The following is an 11,184-nucleotide window of genomic DNA, read 5'->3' on the forward strand; positions in this document are numbered from 1 at the left end:
TTGTTATCTAAATGAAGATGACTATTGTCTTGAGAATCTTAATTCTTCAGTTACACAAATGTGAGTCAGTTTTCTGAAAAAGACACTATATGTTTTGCAATGCTAAGAATAACCATATTCCACTGACCGAAGATATGATAATCCTTTAGAGATTACTAGTTTATATCTCCCTAATAGATTTCAGCTATTTTGCTCTAGTAATAAAAAAATTACAATATATATATGTGTGTATTTTATTTTAATTAACAGCATATTACCAAAATTGTCTACCGTCATTAAAATCTTATATATTTTTTTTTCAAAAGATTTAATCTACTAGTCAATAATCCAGTTTCGAAACAGATGATCACTATTCCGAAGTCTTTATAATTCTGAATCGCGGATGAATTTTAGCGTAATAACTTCTGAAACCTACAATCTTCTAATGCAATGTCAAGATTATCATCTTAACAACGAGGCTATTTTTCAGAAAGAAAAATGTCTTTATGCTACATTATTCCTATTTCGTTTATATAATAAAGGTTTAATTAGAGCCCTTTGCCCAAAGCAGGTTCAATAGATTGAAACTTCATTGCTGTTTAAATTATTTAGCAATCATATCACACTTTTATGGGACACATAAGGACATATCAACTGAATATGATGATATCTAATTCACAGTAATTAATAGATATCATCTAAAATCAGAAAATGGCTCATTCAGTGCAGGTACGCAATTTTATAGAACATGGCGGCCCTCTTCGAAGCCATAACCAAGTATTGCATTGCAGTGCTGACGTACTTTTCCCAGGCAAAGGGTAAAGATGAAACGACGCCGGCACAGAACCGAAGGCGCCTTGAAAAGGTGGTCTTTACAAGAGATGCAAGTGCCCTAGGGTCACAGCTAGTGTGGAGAAGAACGGACAACTGACTACATCTGAAAGCGATTTACTTACGAACATGCAAGTCAGTCACAAGAAAAGAATCCAAACGGAAAAGAGAGTCTGCGGGGCATGGATTCCCGATTTAAAAATACAGCTGTATGAAATACTTTGGCACTTACTCTATTTCTTAAAAATTCCTTTTTAATCCACGACTTCTTTTTGTTTACTTTATTATCTCCAGAAATTTTCTTTTAAAAAAGTCATTCGTCAAAAATAAAATTATTTTGCCAGGACATATTTTATTAACAAATGTTTTGTTCCTACAAAGGTCATATTGTGGAAAAGTCGTAGAAGTTATTGTAAAATTAAGGAGATCCGAAACATTACAGCATGATAATTTTTTAAGATTGATTCATTAAGATTGCATCCAAATTATTTTATCCTAATTATATTTTGCCTTAATTAATTACTAATTATTAATGTTATCTAATTACTATTTATTTATGTATTTTATATATTATTATTGCCTTTTTTTTAACTAACAATAATTCCCTTACAGATCAACACCTATCAGGCAGTAAAATATCTAGGTTTAAACCATTTTCTTTAAACAAGGTTAAATTAAATCAACTATAAGGCTTCGGAGATGAAGGACCATCGAGTTCAGGTGCTCCGTCGTCGATTGATTCGCCTGTCTTTGAATTATTTTTAAAAACCTATTCTGAATTGTAAAAAAGACAAGCGCACACAAAAACATATTTAATATCACTGCAATGCACTATAAGTGCAAATGAAGTTATGAAAATAATCAAAAGCAGTTATAATTATAGTTATAAAAGCAGTTACAGCTATAAAAGCGGTTTTTATGAACAAGATTATGTTATCGTTAAAGTATGAAATCTATTTTTTGCAGAGTATGATATAATTCCTAATTAATAGAGAACCCACCATTTTAATTAGATTAGAATACAATAATGTAAATTAATAATAATTAAAAGAGACAAAATGTGAAGTGGGTAGTAGCTTGCAAAATGTGGAGCAATTACATGACGAATTTTATTTTTTTTTCATTTTTGTTGACACCACCGAATATGCACTGAGTGCATAATTCTGCAATAACATTAATACAATGTTATCATTGTATTAATGTAGTACCTAAAGCAATTAACATAGTCACTAAGTTAACTGAATCCCAATGCTTTAAACCTATTAATATGTTTAAATTTGCTTAAAAAAGCATCAAGGAATGAGGTCAAATACTTTTTAAAACACTCATTTTAAATTTCCAAGTCAAATTTTGCGTAGCAAATGACTATAATTCCATATGTTATATAGTTACAAAAGCAATCTATAGCAAGAGACTTTAACATACAATAAATTGCACGTTATATTGTATGCTGAAATCTCAGAGAAGTCATTAGTATAAATATATGCATGGAATTACGAAATAATTAAATTTTATTGTTTTAGTTTTCTGATCCCTTTATATTTCCATGTAAATGGGCTTCTTAATAGATCTAAATTCAAAAGCATTAAATGTAATGTAACAAAAATGTGTTTATGCATTGTAAATATTTTAAGGCTACCTTTTACGTTGTTTTGAATATGTTGATAAAAAATTAATTAATTGAAAGTTTGCATAAATTTGAAGCAAGCAAAAAGCAATTTCCAAATATAATTGTTATTAATATTTATAAATAACAATAGAATTTATATATATAAATAACATCATTATTAATTCATAATTTCATCAGTATTCAGTAATTCATACTTAATATATATAGTCGTTTAATTAGCAGTTTTAATTAAGTTATTAAAAAGCTCTAGAAATTAAGAAAAATTCAAAACTGCTCTGATATTTATCTTCTTTTGCGAGTATTTTCTTGTGTATTTCCTTATCTGTCACTAAAAAACACTTAATACTTATTGCAAGGAATGCAAGAATTTCCTATTTGTAGTCGATTCCAGGAACGTTTCCGCCATTTCAAGGTCACAAGTTATATATTGTCACTCTCCCTTTCGCACTCTTCTCATCTTCCTAAGTTGTTCTTAGAAACCAGTTCAGACCCCCATTTTCCAGGTGTCCAGAGACAAAATTTTTGGTCACCTCTGTAGAGAAAGGAATCCCATTGACACTATGGAACAAAGAAATGGTCATACCATTCATCATTTCAATGACCTATTCAAAGACGTTAGCACCACCCGGTAAAGCACCATCTGGATATGCAAATGGACTTTTCCCCCATTATTAACGAGCCAGAAAGAAAACCTATTGATGCCATTGAAATTAAAGAATAGCCAAGCCATCAATCATTTCAATTAGCAACAAACCTAAACATTTTCGTGTCAAGTCTGTCTAAGCAAAATCCATATATTTTAGTCAAGCAAGCCATTAATGATTTTAATTAGCAAAAAACTTAAGAATTTTAGTGTCAAGTATGTCTAAGCAAATCCATATGTTTTTCCAGATATTATCATTTTCAAATATTTTAGATATTTTATATTATACGATGAAAAAAAAAACATTTTTTTCTGTACTTTTCGCAAACACTTCTGGCTAAATTTATGAATAAAGTTTACATTTAAATCATTTTGATATTTTTTCAACAAAGAATATCAAGCTGTGAAGCATAATGACATCAAAGAATTCACAATATTAATACATGAAAGAGAAATGCGAATCTATACATTCTGTTAATAACAAGATTAAAATTCGTCCTTAAAAATTAATTAGTTCATTTAAAAGCAAAAACAGATCTTTTTGGCATTAACATTCCAAAATTGATTTAAAAAAATTTACACAATTAATTGGAAGGGTTGCCAGTAAAATTGATATGAAAAGCCAACACAACCAGATATTAAGAAGAGATGAAACAGTTGCAAATAGATGATGTTTCAGGATTTCGCAGCGTGAAATTTAATTTTCAAATTTAAAAGAATTATGTCTAAATTAGACAAGCGCGTGATTCTTTAAAGCAACGTTTTACTTAATTACTTTAAAATTAAATTTACTTTTAAATAAAACTATTTAAGCAGGAAAATTTTCCTTAGTGAAATTTCTTTATTCGTGCTTTGTTTCTAAAAGAACAGGTTCGCTTTATTTATGATGATTTTATAAAAGTTTTGGTTAGTACATCGTAGCCTTAAACAAGAAATCATTTTGAGAAAAAGTTAATCCTTTAGAATGGTTTGATTGCATCTCTGCCTTTTTCCAGACGGGAAATTAATATAGACTTGGCAGACTTTAGACCCTTGCTTGGACTAGGAACAGCAGGATTATAAACTAGCTTAGCTTTCGCTAGAAATCCGGAATAATTTTTCAAACATATTTTCCGACAAGGCAACAGCCTAGAACTGCTGGAGTCAGTTCATTTAAAAAAAAGTTATTTGTTATGTTACTACAAAAAAAATAAGTTAAAAAACAATTAGCAAACTTTAGAATTATAAAATACTGGCAGAATAATCCCTTTTCCAGGACTATTGCATTGTTATGTATTTTGTTAAATCAAGCTGTGATATTCAAGCTAATATAAGCTCTTATCCCTTTTAATAAAAATTTATTTACTTGAAGGAATGTTTTTTCACAGTAACAGATACTCTAAAATGAAAAGCCTAATCAGTGGATCGAAGGGAAAATAAAGATCGAGTTCCGCTATTTTATACCCATTTTTTACAAGTGTTGCACATTTTGTTATGAAATAAAATTAGAATATTACGATAGATACAAAAAAAAGTTTAATAAATTTTGAAACATCTTTATATTTTTTAGCTAAAAGAATTGAATTAGGTTTGTTGAATTTAGCACCTTTAATAAAATAAAAATATATTATTGAATTCGCACAAAATGCAGAATTTAATTCTTCAAATCAATTCCTTGTATGATTATAAAACAAAACGATATTATTAAGTTAAAGAAATGTTAATTTAAAGGCAAGAATTTTTTCCGAGAAAGAAGAGGGGAAAGGGGAAAAGACATTAATAAATAAATGCAATTGACAAGAGTATCACCGCACCATCCCCAATTCACTCTTCCCATAGTATTCTTGGAAAAAATATCCCCTGCTTCAGGTACTCTACGCATCCCGATTGGTAGAAATCTATTGACTCCGCCTTACGTTTTCCCGCCATTCTAAGACATTTCACTCAGGTTCAATGATCTTCCGCTTAAATAAATAGTTCCATATATATATACTTAAATTGTTTAATTAAATTGATTTTATCATTATTTAAATTAATGTAAATTATTATATATTTTTTGTTTAAGTAATAATTTGAGAATAAATTTCTTTTTTAACGAATACAAACAAAACCGGCAAAATTTGCCACGCATTTACTACATTCGTCTTACGCACTAGTACGCGGAAGAATACAAACAGAGTAAAAAGCCACGAGTCTTCTCACAAAGTGCAGTGTGAGACCGGCATTCAGTGTGGTTGTACTGGTAGTGGTAGTGTGTGTGTGCAGTTGTTTTCTGTCGTGTCTTCATATTTATTCCAAAACGCATCGTATACGGATTACTGTGTCTGAACCCATGACTTGTGCGGAAAGGACGATGGCAGCGATGACTATGGATTTAACAGCGCATCTTAATTCGGCAAATTGTGTTACGGCTGATTTACAAATACCAATGGGCCCAGAATTTGATGAAACATTTCACATTAGTTCGGTGGATTTATTCAGTCTAATTGTAAGTAACTTATTTATTCATATATTCTCTTTAATTTTGTTTGCAAAATATTTGCGCATATGGCTAGTTTTTTTTTTTCTTTTCCTCTTCCAGCTTAAAGATTAAAATAATTTATTTATTTATGCGATACAAGATAAAAAAATTTCCACCAGTAGTTTTAGTCAATTGATACTGCACAGAAAGTGTCGCTACATATGGAGAAAGTTGACCTAGACAAAATTTCTTGTTTGTATGTCGATATCTTTTTAAGTTGGTGGTTTACGCTATTTCTGCCCGAAAAAAATAAAAATTTCTGTTTTAATTTAAAAACCTATTTCTTTTTTCAATATCCGTATTCATAGTATATGTAAGGGCGTTTTCGCCGGTAGCTGATGGCGTGGCGCATACCGGCGACTGCAATCTCCGCCAAAGAGCACTTCCTCATGGGCGATATTCCGCCAGGTGAGAAGGCTAGCATGAAATTCCATTTAAACCCAACATTCAGTTAGCCGGTTGCCGGCTCTTTAAATGGGTGAGGGAACTGTTTCACTCAAATGAGTGGAAATCCATTTTTTTTGGTTGTCCTTTTAGGGAATTACTTCACTGATGCCCGATTTTAATTTTGCAATTATTACATTTACAATCGGCATTTCTTCATCATTATGATGCTGTTCTTGTCAGCATTTTTATATTTTCCAATATGAACACAATAGCGAAATTTTCATCAAGGCGTAAAAATTATTAGCTAGACTGTTCATTTGCCTAATTTTTCTCTGATAATATCTTATTAAGTTACTTATTACTACTTCCTTATATTCTAGCAAAGAATTTGTTGATTTTCCATTTTTGTTCTTAAAAGTTAATGATTTTAGTTATTAATGCTTAAATATTGATGGCTTCAGATTAATCGTGCTTTGAAGTAATTAATGTTACATTGTCTTTTGGTATACAAAAATTCACCAAATACAAAAAATGGCATACAAAAACTTACTAAAAGCTATAACTTGCCACCATTATTTGTTTACATACAATATATTTAAATATTTGTCCAGGGAAAAAGAAAATATATTTGTCCCATTATCAACGGTAATTGTATTGGGTATCAAGGGTAAAGGTAATTTAAATATGCATTATGATAACATGCTTTAATAGAACAAGCATTACTACTTTACATCTAGAATTAACAGTTGAAATTTATCCAATGAGCCTTTAAAATTTTGGAACTGATAAGCTGTAAGTGTATGAACTATAGCTATAAGTATAATGTGTATGAACATGTATTTTAATTTTTTTTTAAAACTAGTATTGTGCAGTTCTTAAAGGAAGGAAATTGCTTGTATAATGATGCGTGAATAGAATTCGGATAGAGGATAAGATTTGTATTTAAAAAATTTTTTTCCCCTACATGATCTGAGAAATTATTTTACCAATTAATTTTAAATTAAAGGATGGAAATAATTTTAATAATATGGCAAATATTATATCTTATTGTGTGGTTAGTTGTAAGTTTTCATAAAAATGCCATGCATTTAAAATTAAGTATAATTCACTGTATCACTGCATGACTATCACTGTATTATTGTATGATGGATTTGATATTGCAAATGAAATGTATGATTAGATATATTAATTTTTAAGTTTTCTACTGGAATTTTTTTTGTCAATATTTGTTTTATATTTTGATCAAAATTAATTACTAGAGCAAAGTTAAATTAAATTTTTTCTTGTAATTATAAAAAAATTATATTCAAGTTATTTAATATGTTGTTTAATTTCATTCAAGTATTTTTATTGTTAAGTGTCTGTAACTATAGTAGGATGAATCAACTTCATATAATTTTATTATTAACTTCAATGAAATAAAGAAGTGGAGGCTATTTTAATTGTGTAACTTAAGCGTATAAAAGTTTTGTTATTCTGAATGTGATTTCTGATGGTTTTTCTTATATTTATGAGTTTGCTTTTGCTTAATTAAAATTTTTCTCAATAGGAAGAAGATCATGAGGCCTTTAAGGCATCTCATTCGCATCCGTGGGAGGAAATTCGGAATTCTGATGAGGATGATTCGTGTAAACCCGATGTCAAGGAATTTGCAGCACCCTTCTACACGAGTGGACGAGTTGATATGGGACAATATCTTACTAAACCTCAATTTGGATTAGGACAATTTTGTTTCGTATATGATGATCCATTGTATCTACCAGAACCACACTCTATTATGGTAAATCCTAGAGATTGCACATTGACTGATCCATTTCTCCATCCAAATTCTTCTCAAAAATTAATGCCAACAGAGCCACAAGTATTGCCAAAGCCTTACCATCCCTCTCAGGATCATGATTATTTCTCTATGAAAGAAGATGAAGTGAAAAATGACACGGAGAAACCTGAATCTTTCTGTGAAGGTTAGTAAATATATTCTATGAACACTGTTTTGTCGCAGTATCATTCATTATTGTTTACCTAGCAAGTGCATATCTCCTATTTGATTTTTACAAATTTAATGTAAATCTTGATATGAAGATTTTATTGGCAGTAGTACTTTTTAAGGATTTGGAATGTACTTTATAAAAGGCTTGCCTTTTCATTTCAGGTTGGTTCATCTCATTTACAATTTTTAAATTGATTTAAATTATAATTTTTAATTTTATAATTCAGTAACTTGATTATGATTTATGATTCAGATTTATACAAACTGTTCTAGTTTAATATCTTCAAAAAAGTGTTTGTTTTTATGACTTGTGACTCAGTGTCATGCTTACTGTTGTATGATAATCAGGCAAACACCTATGAAAATGAATATTATTAATTATGTAGGTGTAATAAAATAACAGGAACATATATATATATATATCTTAGATTTTTTTAGTTTTCAACAATATTTTTTAATTAAATATATTTTTAAATTTAAAATTGAATTACTTTTTGCTTCCTTCAGCCAAATGGCTTTGGAAGAAATATACTACTGTTGAAAAAGCTAATATGCCTAACAAGTATATATTTTTCATGTTGATTATTAATAATGTTCTTTATTATAATTATAAGCAGATTGTTGTAAAGCATATGTTAAAAAAAGTACATTAGAAAGGTTAAACAAAATAATTCAATTCGAGCAATTTCAAAAAGGCTTCATTGAAATAGTATGTAAGTTCTTTTAATGTTGACTATTCACCAGTGGTATGTAGTTGATTAAAATTCAACAGAAGCAAAAAGTGGCTTTGATTAAAATGTAAATATTTAAATTTCAAACTGTCAATCTGCATTATTTTTCTATAAGCTAATAATGTAATGAGAACCCTTGTCTTATGAAAATAGGTATAGGCATTTATTTTTCTATCAGAATCTTTTCTCCTACTGAATATCTTCATTGAATCATTTTATGAAATTTATTCTGTAAAGTAGTTTTCTCTATCTTAGAGAAGGTTATGTTTATTTACATGGATTCTGATTGATTTATTCAAAAGTTAATAAATTTTACATTGTTTTCCTTGTGTAGTAGCTTTTAATGTCAAGTTAAAAATATTAATTTGTGTTGGCTAATGGTAATTGAATTTTTTTATTTTTAGAAGACCCAGATGTTGAGGTATGGGAAATAGAAAATTTTCTTGACTCACAAGCTCTCCCAGCTCCTGTTCCAGAACAGTTACCTGTATATCGACCATTTAGGAAAGAAACCAGACGTTCATCTGCAAGAACTGCTGAAATAAGGCGAAGAGAACAGGCACGTAAAATTTCAAATGCTGTACATGCCGTATTAAAAACTGGCAGGGTTCGAAGTACTAGGCAGTTTAAAAATATAAAGCCAAAGAATAGTGTTGAGACGACGCCATCTCAGTCTGACATAGAAGAATTTTATAGTCAACCAGTGAGACAGACATACTCAAGAACAACAAAGAAAAAAACATGCAAAGGAAGAATAGATCACAGTGAAAGTGAACGTCACCGCAGAGAAGTATTGCGAAGAAATTTTTCCTCTTTATGTGATTTGATACCTAATGAGTACCTTAGAGGTGATAAAGTATCTTCCCAGATATCTAAGCAAAAGATTCTGAATGGTGCTAAAAGTTACATTACAGCTGTACATTCTGCTAAAAGTTCCTACAAAACTCAATACCATCAAAACAGTTTACTTCGAGAACGATGGCAAAAAGTCCAAGCGAAACTACTAAAATCTTTAAAGAGGCAGAAATGATTTTCAAAACTCCTTTTCCATTTGTCTATATTCATTATTTGCCATGCTGTAATATAATGCATATTCATGTTCTCAGTTTTTAATTTTTTTTTATTAATAAACGTAAGTCAATTTTATCTGTCTGTTCTAATTTCATAGTATTAACATTCATATACATGAATCCATCATATTAAGGCTTAAATTTTTGATCAAATCTTATATCCATTTTCATATATACAAATATACATGATTGATATGCTTGTTAAGAAGTGCTTATTTTTATTAGAATTAAACCAGATAATATATTGTACTTATGCTATCCCTAGGTATCACTTATCTCTACTAAAATTACTTAAAACAGCATTTGTAAAGTGCTTCAACTGCAATTTTTCTGTTTTAACTTTTTAAAAGTAACACGTATTACAATTATATTTTCAGTATTAATTTATTTTTTGAGTTCGATAAAATATAATATTATATAATAATATAATAAATTTCATAAAGTTATATTGGAATTATACTTGTTATGCATTATAAATTAATTTGATAAAAATGTATGTTGGATGTTTGGGAAAACATTTCATTTGTCAAGTTTCATGCTGCAACTTTAAAAAAAAGTTCAGGAAAAAGATTCATGAAATTTTACTTGTCTAAATATTATTGAAATTATTGCTGATGATAAGTCGGTACTCTATAAATGTTGAGACTGTACATCAATTTGTATGCTGGCTAAATTTTTATCACAAAATATATTCATGTGTGCTAATATTCAAAATGGCCAACTAAAGTAAAGTTCTAGCATGTAAGGTTCCTAAAGCTTAAAAATTATCCATCTTTATCAAAAGTGTTGATATTTTTAAAAATAATGAGAGCATAAAGCTGGGATCAGTGAAATCTAAAATCATAATATTTTATCGATTTAACCTCATCATTGGATTTTAATGAAATCTGTTTTTGTAGTACCATTTTTTTTTAGTCAAATACTATGAAAATTATCAAATCAGTTACTTAATATATACTTCTCAACCATATATGTTACTGGAAATATTTTTAAAATTTTCTATTTTTTAACAAAGTTGTGATAGATAAAAAAATGAATGATTAATAACTATAATACTTAATTTCATATTGAAGTAAATGCTATTTTTAAGTGTATTCCATGTTATTTAGTATACAAATGTGAATAATTACAAATAATTTTTCTGAAAAAATTACATTAATTGTCAAAATATGTGAAGGAATGTGCAGTAAAATTCTTGGAATTAATCTGAGTAATGAATGAAGTTATTAAGTGTCATCTATTCATTTTTTTATTAAATATAACATTTAATGTAGAATAATCCAAAATATCAAAATTTACCTCGGAATGAAATCTTCAGAGAATCAGTATCAAGCATCTAGATGTTATTGATAATAAATATATAATAGAACAATCTGTGTTATAACAAATATTTAATTCAAAATGTTTTTGTTCAAGCTAAAAA

General features: G+C 28.7%; 1 protein-coding gene across 1 annotated transcript; it reads left to right on the forward strand.

Annotated features, from left to right (window-relative positions):
* The first annotated feature begins 5,251 nt into the window (after nt 1-5,251).
* On the forward strand, nt 5,252-9,837 carry LOC129967012 (uncharacterized). Its single transcript, XM_056081642.1, has 3 exons — nt 5,252-5,550; nt 7,520-7,934; nt 9,096-9,837. The coding sequence occupies exons 1-3, from the start codon at nt 5,395-5,397 to the stop codon at nt 9,719-9,721; spliced, it is 1,197 nt and encodes a 398-aa protein (XP_055937617.1). The 5' UTR covers nt 5,252-5,394; the 3' UTR covers nt 9,722-9,837.
* The last annotated feature ends 1,347 nt before the right edge of the window (nt 9,838-11,184 follow it).

The sequence above is a fragment of the Argiope bruennichi genome, chromosome 4 (genome assembly GCF_947563725.1).
Source record: "Argiope bruennichi chromosome 4, qqArgBrue1.1, whole genome shotgun sequence".
Taxonomy (NCBI): domain Eukaryota; kingdom Metazoa; phylum Arthropoda; class Arachnida; order Araneae; family Araneidae; genus Argiope; species Argiope bruennichi.